Source organism: Capsicum annuum, chromosome 7, assembly GCF_002878395.1.
Source record: "Capsicum annuum cultivar UCD-10X-F1 chromosome 7, UCD10Xv1.1, whole genome shotgun sequence".
NCBI lineage: Eukaryota > Viridiplantae > Streptophyta > Magnoliopsida > Solanales > Solanaceae > Capsicum > Capsicum annuum.
The window spans coordinates 18,315,612-18,329,798 of record NC_061117.1 but is presented as its reverse complement, the minus strand read 5'-3'; the positions used below and the strand labels follow the sequence as shown (position 1 = coordinate 18,329,798).

The 14,187-nt window shown below is 35.2% G+C and overlaps 1 protein-coding gene and 1 pseudogene across 2 annotated transcripts; both read right to left on the bottom strand.

Annotated features, from left to right (window-relative positions):
• Positions 1–862: 862 nt before the first annotated feature.
• Positions 863–4,564, bottom strand: LOC107853343 (berberine bridge enzyme-like 21). Of its 2 annotated transcripts, none has more exons than XM_016698349.2 (2): positions 2,325–4,364; positions 863–1,049 (listed from the first exon to the last, which is right to left on the bottom strand). In XM_016698349.2, exon 1 carries the CDS (start codon positions 3,986–3,988, stop codon positions 2,330–2,332), a length of 1,659 nt encoding a protein of 552 aa, XP_016553835.2. In that variant the 5' UTR covers positions 3,989–4,364; the 3' UTR covers positions 863–1,049; positions 2,325–2,329. The 2 variants fall into 2 exon arrangements, with proteins under 2 accessions (XP_016553835.2, XP_047271174.1); XM_047415218.1 differs by lacking the exon at positions 863–1,049 and adding an exon at positions 2,120–2,245 and having other exon boundaries at positions 2,325–4,564.
• Positions 4,565–11,561: 6,997 nt separating this feature from the next.
• On the bottom strand, positions 11,562–13,623 carry LOC124900046 (annotated as a pseudogene).
• Positions 13,624–14,187: the final 564 nt, after the last annotated feature.

Sequence of the window (14,187 nt, the reverse complement as noted above, 5' to 3'; positions counted from 1 at the left end):
TCCAACACATGATTTTTGAAGATAGGTGATTATTATTTTTTAACTTTAGTATATAAATTATTATTTTCTATGTTTGCAATCATATATTTAGCCCAAAATTAAACAGTAAATAGTTTTCTTTTTTCTCTAATTTGAAAAACAATGAATCATATCATACTATATTATAATGTCTCGCATCTCATTTAAAATATGATTTTTTTTTCTGAACCCAAAATGTATAGTAAAATAGACTTTATTCTTTAATTTAGGATAAAATTTGAATGGGAAGGAGTAGTGTGTCACTTTTTTTCAAAATTGAGGTTTAGAGTAATTTTTGGAAACTAGAGTGGGATAAATGTGTTTTTAACAAATTTTAGTTTCAGATAAGGCCAAATTCATCGGTGGCCTCCTAAACTTGGCACGATTTTTCACTTAGGCATCTCAAGTGGATGTGTTCACTTTTGGCAACTCAAACAACGAAAAATGTGTCATTTTGACATTTTTTGCTGAGTCATCATGGGGCATATGTGACACATTTTAAGCGCGTTTCAAGGGCATTTTCATAATTTTTTCATCTTCCTTCTCTTTCTCCCTCACTCTTTCAATAATCCATTTTTTTCCACCATTTTTTTCCTTTCAAGCAGCTGTCAGGTTTATCCAGTTAATTCGCTATTTGAGAAATAAGAAACAAAGTTAATTCGCTATTTGAGAAATAAGAATGGTTAATTTCAACAAAAATAAAAAAATTTCCTTCTTTAAGAAACAAGAAATCAAGAAATAAGAATGGTTGATTTTCCTTATGTTGATTTTAACCATTCTTATTTCTTACAATGATTTTTCATTCAGTGATCGAATTAACAGGATAAAAAAAGAGGAGAAAATTAAGAAAAAAATTTCACCATTAATTGAATTAAAAAATTTCACCATTGTTGCTCAAGAAGTGTCAATGACAGCTAATATTGGGAAAAATAGGTATACAAGGAGTATATCAAGAGTAATTAGAAATGTTACCTGGATGACATGTTGAAGAAGATGACAGGACGAAGCCGAGGGGAGGGGGGAAGGGCTGCCTGCCAAATGGAGAAGATAACTTGAGTGGAGGTGGTGGTGGGGGAGGGCAAATTTTGAAGATGAACGGGGGAGGGGGGCTGCCAAACAAGAATGGTAGGTTGTCCAATGAAGGTGGGGGATGGGGAGGGGGTACGGAGAAGATAACTTTAGAGGGTTTTGCGTGGGTGGATGGGGGGGGGTCTAAATAATTTTATAATTATTGAGAAAATGTCATGTGTCAGTAATTAGTTGGTTAGTTTGTTATGTATTTTTATCCTTTAATTTAATTATGTATATATTAATGAGTTGGCATAATTTAATCGATCAATTAATCCACGTAAGAAGTGAGTGTAGCCACGCGTGTGAGGATTTACAGTAGATTGTGTAAAAAAATGTCAAAATAATACATTTTATGGCTACTTGAGATGCCTAAGTAAAAAATAGTATCAAGTTTAAAGGTTCATCAATGGGTTTGACCTTAAGATAAACATATAAGTTGCTAAGAAGACTAATTTGGTGAATTTATTCCAATGATGGTGAAGTCCAATTCTTGAAAATATCTCATGTACTTGATTCCAGTACCAGTGATCACAAAGCCAACAAACTTTTATATTATTTATTACACTGTTCCACTGAATTATTCTATTTTGACATACATATAAAAAATAAAATAAAGATATAAATTCATTATGTTTTTTTTTTATTGTTACCTTTTTCAAATTTTAAAATCTTAGTAATAATATATCACTCTTAATTCACATTTAATAGAAGATAAATTTAGAAAAAAAATTTCAATATCTACCTTGTATCGTGAATCATTCAATTATTTTGAATACTAAAAAAATATTCCAATAATTCACTTAATTGTGGAAGGGAAGGAGTATTGCCTTTATGGTTTGTTAGTGACATATCTTTCATGTGCCCAACAATAAAATTAACTATTAACTTTTTTTGGTTGGTCTTTTTATTTCTCGTCTGATGATAAGAACTCGCTTTGTGATTTTGACTATTCAAATTTCGTGTCAAATAAATCTCATTAAGACGTAAATGTTTTATTAGGATATTTTTATGTCAAAATTTTAAAACGAGATTTCTGATTTAATTTTCTCAATCATAAAATTTCCAAATATTAAAATAAGTTAAAACAACCCCTTAAAAAAACAAAGTCCAACCTAGTTGATAGCATGAGCCACCCTAGTCCCTCTGCGAGGCACCACTGCATGTGCCGGACAAGGACATATTAGTGGACATTTGAATCACTAGAATACAACTTGACACTTATAAAGATACTATACCTGGATTAGAACATCTTCCTACGTTTCATTGCCCCTTGCGCATGAATAGAGTGAGTTTGAGTAGGAATACTTTGCTCATTTCTGAAGAAATTTTGTGGATCCACCATTGATTTCACTTTCACCAACCTATTGAAATTGTTCTTGAAATACTTGATCCCATATATCCTTCCTTTTTCTAAGCTTTGTGGACCTTGATTATTTGTACCAATATCAAGATCTCTGTAATTTAAATAGGCTTGTCTGGGGTTCTTTGAAACATATGGGGTCATAAAGCTATACAAATCTCTTATCTGTGAAAGGTAGTCTTTTTCTGCCGCAACTCCTAGTTCATTCCAATTTACTGAGTACTGAATCTTGAAAAGAATCCCTGCCCTATGAGGAAATGGAGTTTCGTCTTCGGGAATTTCAGCCATTCTTCCTCCATAAGGATTGAAAACTAATCCTGCTTTTCCCATAGAAATCATCTTCTGGAAAATTGATTCCAATCCATCTTTAGGAATTGGCTCTTGTACGTAATCCGATTTTCTTTTCAAGAAATTTAATGGATCCCCTTTTCTGTCCAACAAGGCATTTGGGTTTGTCGTGTTGTCGAAATTTGCCCACCGCAGGACTGAATCAATCCAACTCATTTGTAAACAATCTTGCTTTGTTAATCCCAAAGCAGGGAATTCTTTATTTACGAGAGACATTAATCTACTAGAATCACCGAGGAACAATGCTATAAATGTTGCTCGTATTGTCTTTGTGTTCTTTGCTCCCTTGGCCTTGTTTTTGCTTTTTACTGTAATGGGTTGTATAAGTAGTCTCATGAAGAGATCATTGTCAATTTTGTTAGCAACATTCTGCCATTGGACAACAGAGTCGGTAGCATTCTGGTCTAAAACCCTTTCAACTCTGAAGTAAGTCACGGTTTCTGGGACCCGAACAAGTTGAATTTTGAAGGCTAAAATAACACCAAAACTAGCACCACCACCCCCTTTAATTGCCCAAAATACATCTTCACCCATAGTTTTCCTGTCAAGAATTCTACCATTAACTTCCACCAGTCGAGCATCCAATACATTATCTATAGTGAGTCCAAACTTACGAAGCATGTTCCCATATCCACCTCCACTGACATGTCCACCAACACCAACAGTAGGGCAAACACCCGCCGGAAAACCAAGAGCTTCACTTTTCATCCAAATGTTGTAGTAAAGTTCCCCTAAAGTAGCACCTGCTTGTACCCAAGCGGTCTCATCTTTGACATTTATAGAAATTGAGCGGAGATTGAACATATCAAGCATAACAAAAGGGCCATCTGAGATATACGAAATGCCTTCATAATCATGGCCGCCACTGCGAATTTTAAGCTGTAAATTAGTCTCTTTGGTACAAAGGACAGCATTGGCAACATGGGATTCTTTCGTAGGGGTGACGATGATGACCGGTTTGGAAGTTGTGGAGGAGTTGAAAAATCGACGGTTTCTGATATAGGCTTGTAAAATGGAGTTAAAAGAGGAGTTTTTTGGGGAATAGACGATTTTTGAGATTTCTGATTGTGCAATTGATTTGGAGGCGAGGCAACTGACGAATGAGTCATAGACAGAAGAAGCATGAGATGAGGAACTAAATCTAAAAAGGATGAGAAAATGAAGAAACAAAACAAGACAAGAAGAAGACATGATTGATGATTTTAATTTCTTTTTGTTTATTCACTTGCTTTGGTAGCTTTTGGGTTGTAGGCTAAAAGGGCATGATATTATATAGTGATGAATGAAAAATAGATAGGAAAGTGTAAATAAAAGAGAATCAAGCATGAAGTTTCTATTCACACATATATTGCATTTTCTTTGCATGAGTAAGTAGATTCAATACGCGTAATATTGATAAGGTTGTTCTAATTGGACCCGGCTCCTCTAATATAACTAGGCAAAAGCATGTGCAAGAAAGATGACTCTAGTTCAATTACATGAAAGTGACAGAACAATTGCAAGCAAAAGATTAGAAAAATCTTACAAAAATGTGTCAAAGGGAGAGCTTCTGAGCAATTGGTTTGTGTTATGCAAGTTAAGTGATAAAACAAAAAAAGCAGTACTAGTAAGACAGAGAAATGAGTGGTGGTGGTGATTGAATGGTGTACTTTTGGGAGGATATTGATATGTTGATTGGCTTACGCGTTGTAGATTGATGCAGCACATAAAGTCAACAATAGAAAATAAAAAAACATTTGAATTTTAATTCCTAATGTCAACCAAAGTCAAATATATATTTATTCTCTTTTAGTTATGCACACCTTCCAAAATGATGTTGGTTTAATTTGTTTTTTGAATTAGTTATTTTTGAATATGTTGTTGGATGAGAATTTCGTAAGAGTTGCACTATTTATGAGGATTATTTCTTCAGCAAATCCCACTTAATTCCTTCAATATTTTGTGTTTGAAATATCCTTCTGTCGTTCGAAAAGGACAATATCCCATTCAAAATAAGAAAAGAATATTTTTTTTATGAACCCAATATGTAAAGGAGTAAAAGGGACTTTACACTTTAATCAGGGATAAAATCTGAATAGGTTGGAGTAGTGCTTGTTATTTACAACGTTTTGGCTACAAGAATATGTATAAATGCAACAACAACTTCAACCCAAGTTCAAGTCTAAGACAAGAACAATTATGAAGTTTCTCAAAACCTTCAACACAAGATTATAAGTAATCTATCCAAGAAGTATGTTATTTTTAAAAAAAGAGATGAAACAGAATTATAAGGCCAACTCCCCCGACTTCATGGAGTGTCATTAAGGAATAATTCCTCTCACTGTACCCGAGGTTATGGAATCTTCCCCCAGGATAAAATGACCTTCAATCCGAATAATAGCGGCACCTCAAATTGTTGGATTCAACGAACTCACTCAACAGTTTAATGATCACAAAGAGTTTTTGTAGAGAAGAAGAGTGTTTTTGCTATAAAAAATTAAATCAATACTTGAGGAATATATCATGTATTTATAGCCTTTAATGTGTCTTTTCAGAAAGGATGCATTGGTTCAGCAGAAAGGCACATTTTCAGCAGCAGTCATGTCCTTGCGCCCAATCTGTGCTGGATCTGCGGCCGCAGGTGACATTTGGCAAATTCCAGTAGCTTCTGTGCTACATCTGCACCCACAAGTCCCGTACCTGCGTTGAGTCTGCGCCCGCAGGTCACCCTACAGCGCGAAACAGTGTACCTTTTCCCTCAAAGGGTCGCATCCCTTCGTGATATGTTACATATGCGTTTGCATGGCGTCAAAATTGCGCCCGCACTTGGAGAATTGGATCAAAAACTACTTGTAAACAAGTTTCAAATAAATTTTATCTAAAAAATTAGATCTCATCGATCAATCATTTTCCAAATCCAAATCTGAAGCCGAGCAGAGCGACGACGGCGCAAGACACGACCTTGTTCTTGCCTCACTATCCATGTGGAGTTAGTGTTTCTCATTAAAGATACTCCAAAGTTTCCTTCTCCCACCAATGTGGGGGAATTAGTGAACTTTTTATTTTGAGAGTACACTTTCTAAATTGGTGTCTCTCTTTTCCTCCATCATTTTCTCCTCCATTTTCCATTCACACACACACACATTGAACTCAACAATTCCCCATATGAATGGGGAATGACTATCTTTTGAAGAAATTTAAGAACAAGCAGGTGATCATTTAGCAAAGTTTAATTGCATCTGGATAAGTATATTTTCCTTTGAACTTTCCGTAGTGAACATGCATCGGATGCACTCGGTCAATCGATAGATTTAATATCTTTGAACCGTCGAGCTTTAATGTACAACTAGACAACACATGTCACACAACCAACCTTTTACTGTTTATCGTTCTCACGGTTTTGTTCTTTTCAGCAATGAACACGTCCTGATTTCATGAGCGCTTAAAGAATAGGCCTTTACTAACATTTTTTTAAGCGGCTTCCTCTTCGCCCTCACATAGGTGATTTCTAAACGTTCAATCCTATAGATTAAACTATTTGATCAAATCTTCCAAATTTAGATAATCATTAAAAGACTTTTCACCTTAAGTCTTATCCTTATTTACTAAACATTGTCTACATCATGAGAATGGGTTGGGTATTGACAATGTTGAACCTGTCAGACACAACTTTGTTTGATCTCTTTGAACCTAGCTCTTGGGATCTCCAGTCTGCTAGGTAAAGTTACCTTCATGCTGACTTGTCCTAGGCCTTAAACTCATTCCCTTAGATGTCCTCTCATCTCCTTCTCTAGATAGGCCTTTTGTAAATGGATCCGACGCATTATCTTTTGACTTTACATAGTCAACAGTGAAAATTCCACTAGAGAAAAGTTCTCTAACGGTATTATGTCTCCGTATTTTGTGACCAGATTTATCGTTGTACATCATGCTCCCTGTCCTACCTATTGCCGCTTGACTATCACAGTGTGTACATACTGGTGCCACTAATTTTGGCCAATAAGGAATATCTTCCAAAAAATTTTGGAGCCATTCTGCTTCTCACCGGCTTTATCCAATGCGATAAATTCAGATTCCATTGTAGAGCGAGCAATACAAGTCTGTTTGGATGATTTCCAAGAGACTGCTCCTCCACCAATAGTAAATACATATCCACTCGTGAATTTTACTTCGTTCGATTCGGTGATCCAATTTGCATCACTATATCCTTCAAGTACCGCCGGATATTTATTATAATGCAAAGCGTATTCTTGAGTGTATTTAAGATACCCCAAAACTCTTTTCATTGCCGTCCAATAAGTTTTATTAGGATTACTCATGTACCGACTCAGCTTACTTATAGCGCATGCTATGTTTGGTCGTGTACAGTTTAGTATATACATTAAACATCCCAATACTCTTGCGTACTCCAATTGTGAGTCACTTTCACCTTCATTCTTTCGAAGTGCAAATCTCACGTCTAATAGAGTCTTAGCAATACCGAATTCCATATACTTGAATTTGTCAAGTATCTTTTCGATATAATGAGACTGTGACAATGCCAACCCTTGTGGAGTTCTATGAATTCTTATTTCTAAGATCACATTGGCAACTCTAAGGTCTTTCATATCAAACTTGTTTTCAAGCGTTCGTTTTATTGCATTTATGTCCAAAATGTCTCTACTGATGATAAACATATCATCCACACACAAACACACACTTGGTGATTTGGAGTGTCTTTAATGTAAACACATTATCACTTTCATTTATCTTGAACCCATTTGCCAACATGGTTTAGTCAAACTTTGCATGCCATTGTTTAGGTGCTTGTTTTAGTCCATAAAGTGACTTAACAAGTTTATACACCTTATTTTCCTTTCCTGGAATCACAAAACACTCAGGCTGTTCCATGTAGATTTCTTCCTCTAATTCTTCATTTAGAAATGTTATTTTCACATCCATTTGATGGATTTCAAGACCATATACTTCCGCTAAGGTAATTAATATCCGAATTAACATTATCCTCGTTACTGTCGAGTATGTATCAAAGTAATCAAGGCCTTCATTTTATTTGAAGCCTTTTACAACAAGTCTTGCCTTGTACTTATCAATAGTACCATCAGCTTTTATTTTCCTTTTAAAGGTCCATTTAAAACCTAAAAGATTATTTCATGGAGGAAGATCAACCAAATTCCATGTATGGTTGCTTAAGATTGAATCAATCTCACTATCGACTGCCTCTTTCCAAAAGGATAAGTCCGAAGATGTCATCACTTCCTTAAATATTTGAGGCTCATTTTCTAAGACAAACATTATAAAATCCAATCCAAATGAAGTTGACGTTCTTTAACGTATATTGCGTCTTGGATTCTTATCATTATGTATATTCTCACTTAGTTTATCTCGAGGTCATTACTTAGTTTATCTCGAGGTCATTTAGACCCTCCACTAGACTATTCATGTCTAGTTTTATACGGATAAATATTTTCAAAGAATTCACCATTATTTGATTTAATTACTGTATTTTCATTAATATCCATATGTTTGGATTTATGAACAAAAACCGACATGCTTTACTAATTTTAGCATATCCTATGAACACGCAGTCCACCGTCTTAGGTCCTATCTTAACCCTTTTATGCATAGGAACTTGAACCTTTGCTAGACATCCCCACAATTTGAAATATGTCAAGTTGGGTTTTCTTCCTTTCCATTTTTCATAAGAAATTGATTGTGTCTTACTATGAGGAACTCTATTGATTATTCGGTTAGTTGTAAGGATAGCCTCCCCTCACAAGCTTTGTGGTAAACCTAAACTTATAAGGCATTCATTATTTTCTTCAAAGTTTATTTTTTTCTTTCCACAATTCCATTAGATTGAGGTGAATACGGGTTCGTAGTTTGTTGGACAATTCCATTCTCTACACATATTTCGGTGAAGGGAGATTCATATTCTCCGCCCCTATCACTTCTATCGTTTTTATGTTTTTCTCTAACTGATTAATTTTATATTGTCTAAATGCATCTATTGCTTCATCCTTACTATTTAGCAAATAGACATAACAATATCTAGTGCAATCATCAATAAAAGTTATGAAATACTTTTTTCCACCACGTGTTGGTGCTGACTTCATATCACAAATGTCCGTGTGTATTAAGTCTAAGGGATTGAAATTCCTTTCAACGGACTTATAAGGATACTTTGCATACTTTGATTCCACACATGTTTGACATTTTGATTTATTGCACTCAAAGTTTGGCAAAACTTCCAAGTTAATTGATTTTCGTAATCTTTTGTAATTAACATGGCCTAAACATTCATGCCACAAATCATAAGACTCAAGCAAGTAAGAATAAATTGAACTTTTATTGATTTCAACATTCATTACATTCATTTTGAATAAGCCCTCATTGAGGTAAGCCTTTCCTACATACACTTCTCCTTTACTAAGTACAATTTTTTCAAAAATAAATATATATTTGAATCCGTTCTTGTCTAAAAGTGAAACTGAAATTAAGTTCTTCCGTAACTCCGGAACATACAAGACATTTTTAAGTGTCAACACTTTGCCGGAAGTCATCTTCAAGCATAATTTTCCTGTTCCTTCTACTTTTGCAGTAGCGGAGTTTGCCATGTAAATATTTTCTTCTACTTGAGCTGGAGCGAACGTTGAAAACAACTCCTTGTTAGCATAAACATGGCGTGTGGCACCAGAATCCATCCACCATTCGTGAGAATTTCCCACCAAGTTGCATTCAAAAAGCATAGCATATAGATCATCCATTTCTTTCTTAGACTCAACCAGATTTACGTGGTCCCTCTTCTTTCCTTTCTTCGAGGCATGAAAATTTGTAGACTTGTGACCAATCTTGCCACATTTGAAACACTTTCTCTTGAATTTCTTCTTGAGTTGATTGCTTTTATTTTCAGCTTTCTTTCACTTTTTGGAGTGGTTTTGGCCATCTTTTATAATGTTTGCTCCATTCATTGCAGAATTGCCTCTTGACCTTTTTTCCGTAGCCTTATTATCTTTTTCAATGCGTAGTCGTACAATCAGATCTTCGACTGACATCTCCTTGCGTTTGTGTTTTAAATAGTTCTTGAAGTCTTTCCACATTGGTAGTAGCTTCTCTATTATTGTTGCTACTTGAAATACTTCATTCACAATCAAGCCTTCTGCTAGAAGATCATGAATGATCACTTGCAGTTCCTGCACTAGGGAAACAACAGACTTGTTGTCTACTATTTTATACTCCAGGAATCTTGCAACAAAGAACTTTTTAGTTCCTGCATCCTCCGTCTTGTACTTTCGTTCTAGTGCTCCCCATAACTCTTTCAATGTCTTTGTTCCACTGTACACATTGTAAAGGTCATCTTGGAGACCACTCAAGATGTAATTCCTGTAAAGAAAATATGAGTGTTTCCAAGCCTCCACAATTACGAAGCGTTCTTTTTCAGAGGTTTCCTCGGGTACCTCCGGAGCTTTCTGCTGAGGTAGAAGAACATTTTCTACTGTCATCTCTTAAAATCAATACCCGTAAACTTTTTGAGTTTCTCCGCTAGTGCCATTGCCGGCGGAGCATTCGTGCGACTTGTTGTGGTAATACTAGTTGCCCCAACAGTCGTTGCAGCATCTTGCACTTGACTATCGTTAGTCATTTTCCTGTCACAACAAGATAGTACCTTTAGTATACGAAATACTTATTAAAAAGTTGTAGCAACTTTAAATACTTCTTGTTTCTAGTTTAACGATGAATTTTTTATGACTACCAATCGTCAACCGAGTAATCTTTAACTTGTGATGAAGATTTTATGTCTTCAAATCACTAGTTAAGTTCAAACGGAGTAGAAAGCTTGAAGCTTTAATCTCCAAAAACAAGCTATACAAATTTCAAAAGTTTAATTATTCCTTAAGATTGTTATCTACAACGTTTTGGGTATAAGAATCTGTATAAATGCAACAACAACTTCAACCCAAGTTCAAGTCTAAGACAAGAACAATTATGAAGTTTCTCAACACCTTCAACACAAGATTATCAGTAATCTATCTAAGAAGTATGTTATTTTTCAGAAAAGAGATGAAACAGAATTATAAGGCCAAGTCCCCCGACTTCACGAAGTGTCCTTAAGGAATAATTTCCCTCACTGTATCTGAGGTTATGAAATCTTCCTCCCAGGATAAAATGGCCTTCAATCCGAACAATAGCGGCACCTCAAATTGTTGGATTTAAAGAACCCACTCAACAACTTAATGATCACACAGAGTTTTTGTATAGAAAAAGAGTGTTTTTGCTATCAAAAATTATATCAATACCTGAGGAATATATCAGGTATTTATAGCCTTTAATGTGTCCTTTCAGAAAGGGTGCATTGGTTCAGCAGAAACACCTTTTCCCTCGAAGGGTCGCATCCTTTTGTGATGCGTTGCATATGCGTTTGCATGACATTAAAATTGCATTCGCACTTGGAGAAAGTTAATTACATCAGATTTTGGATAAAAAACTACTTGCAAACAAGTTTCAAATACATTTTGTCTAAAAAATTAGAGCTCAATCCAAATCGCCAAAGTCGAAGCCGAGCAAGCAACGACGACGGCGGCGCGAGGCACCACCTTGTTCTTGCCTCACTATCCATGTGAAGTTAGTGTTTCTCATTAAAAACATTCCAAAGTTTCCTTCTCCCACCAATATCAGAGAATTAGTGAACTTTCCATTTTGAGAGTACACTTTCTAAATTGGTGTCTCTCTTTCCCTTCATCATTTTCTCCTCTATTTTTCATTCACACACATTGAACTCAACAGTTCTTTTGCACGATTTTTTAGTTCCAAAATTATATTAACAAGTGTGTAACTTTTGAAAAATAATGTATGGGAATATGTTTAGGATTTTTTTAATTTTTAAGTTCAAACACGAGATTTTTGATTTAATTTATCAATTCCTAAAATTTTCATGCCTTAATCATACGAAGTCTAACCTAGTTGAAGTATAGGCCACCCTGGTCCCTCTACGTGGCACCATTGCATGTGCCGGAGAATCATTATAACACAACTTGACACTGATAAAGATACTAGAAAAGAATGATGATCACCTAGATGAAGTATTCACCTAGATTAGAACATCTTCCTGTGGTTTGTTGTCCCTTGAACATGAATGGAGTGAGTTTGAGTAGGAATACTTATGTTCATTTCTGAAGAAATTTTATGGATCCACTATTGATTTCACTTTCACCAACCTATCAAAATTGTTTTTGAAATACTTGGTCCCATATACCCTTCTTTCTTATAAGCTCCGTGGACCTTGATTATGTATACCAATATCAAGATCTCTATAATTCAAATAGGCTTGTCTGGGGTTCTTTGAAACATATGGGGTCATAAAGCTGTACAAATCTCTTATTTGTTAAAGGTAGTTTTTTTTCTTCCACTACTCCTCCTTCATTCCAATTCACAAAGTACTGAATCTTGAAAAGAATCTCTGCCCTATGAGGAAATGGAGTTTCGTCCTCGGGGATTTCAGACATTCTTCCTCCATAAGGATTGAAAACTAGTCCTGCTTTTCCTAATGAAATCATCTTCTGGAAAACTGATTCCAATGCATCTTTAGGAATTGGCTCTTGTACGTAATACGATTTTCTTTTTGAGAAATTTAGTGAATCCCCTGTTCTATTCAACAAGGCGTCTGGCTTTGTTGTATTTTCAAAATTCGCCTACCGCAGGACTAAATCAATCCAACTTATTTGGAAACAATCTTGCTTTGTTAATCCCAAAGTAGGAGATTCTTTGCTTATGAGAGGCATTAGAGTACTATAATCATCGAGGAACAATGCTATGAACGTTGCTCGTATCGTCTTTGTGTTCTTTTGCACCCTCGGCCTCATTTTTGTTTTTGTTGTAACGGGTTGTATAAGTAGCCTCATGAAAAGATCATTGTCAATTTTACTAGCAACATTTTGCCACTGGACAACAGTATCAGTAGCATTCTGGTCTAAAAATTTTTCAACTCTGAAGTAAGTCACGATTTTTGGGACCTGAACAAGTTGGATTTTGAAGGGCAAAATAACACCAAAACTAGCACCACCATCCCCTTTAATTGCCCAAAATACATCTTTCACCCATAGATTTTCTATCAAGAATTCTACCATTAATATCCACTAGTCGAGCATCCAATACATTATCAATTGTGAGTCCAAACTTACGAAGCATATTCCCATATCCACCACCACTGACATGCCCACCAACTCCAACAGTAGGGCAAATACCTGCCGAAAAACCAAGAACTTCACTCCTCATCCAAATGTTGTAGTAAAGTTCCCCTAAAGTAGCACCTGCTTGTACCCAAGCGGTTTCATCATTGACATCTATGGAAATTGCGCGGAGATTAAACATATCAAGTATAATAAAAGGGACATTCGAGATATATGAAATGCCTGCATAGTCATGGCCACCACTGTGAATTTTAAGCTGTAAATTGATCGCTTTGGTACAAATGACAACGCCTATGACAAGAGATTCTTCTGTGGGGGCGACGATGATGACCGGTTTGGAAATTGTGGAGGAGTTAAAAAATCGACGATTTTTGATATAGGCTTGTAAAATAGGGTTAAAGGAGGGGTTATTTGGGGAGTGGACGATTTTAGAGATTTCTGATTGGGGAATTGATTTGGTCGCGAGACAATTGACAAATGAGTCATAGATAGAAGAAGCATGAGATAAGGAACTGAATTCTAAAAGGTAAACAAAATGAAGAAACAAAACAAGAAAACAAAAAGACATGATTGATGATTTTAATTTTTCTTTTTCACTTGCTTTGGTAGCTTTGTGTTGTAGGCTAAAAGGAGATGATATTATTTGAAGAAAAGGTTATTTGAACTAAGTGGCAAGTCTAGATATGGCATTTAATTTAAGAAAATCTAGATATATGTTATAAATGTATTTACATTATAGTGAATGTCTATCAACATCTATCAAGATCTACTTTGATATGTATTAGAATTTGAATCATCTGTCTTTTACTCAGACTAGGAGTAAATTTTTTCTATAAATAGAAGGGTTCCTTCATTGTAAATTACACATCAAGATCTCTCAAGAGAAGAAATAAGATTTACTCTCTCTATTCTCTCTACTCTTCTTCTTGTTCTTTATTGTTTTATAACACGTTATCAGCATGAGACTCTGTCAAATAAGGATTACAGGTAAGTATATATGATTCATGTTTGGGTGTCCGATCCGTTAGAAAGTTACAAATTGTGTAAAGGGAAACTGCTGATTCATTATCTCATGTTGCTGCCTCCATCAGTGTCCACTAATATTAATACATGTCAAGTTTTAACTAATACCATCATGTCTTAAAGTATACATAAGTAACTTTATTAATTAATATATATTTATGTTGGCTAACTTATAATCAAATCATGTACTATTAATTTCTACTT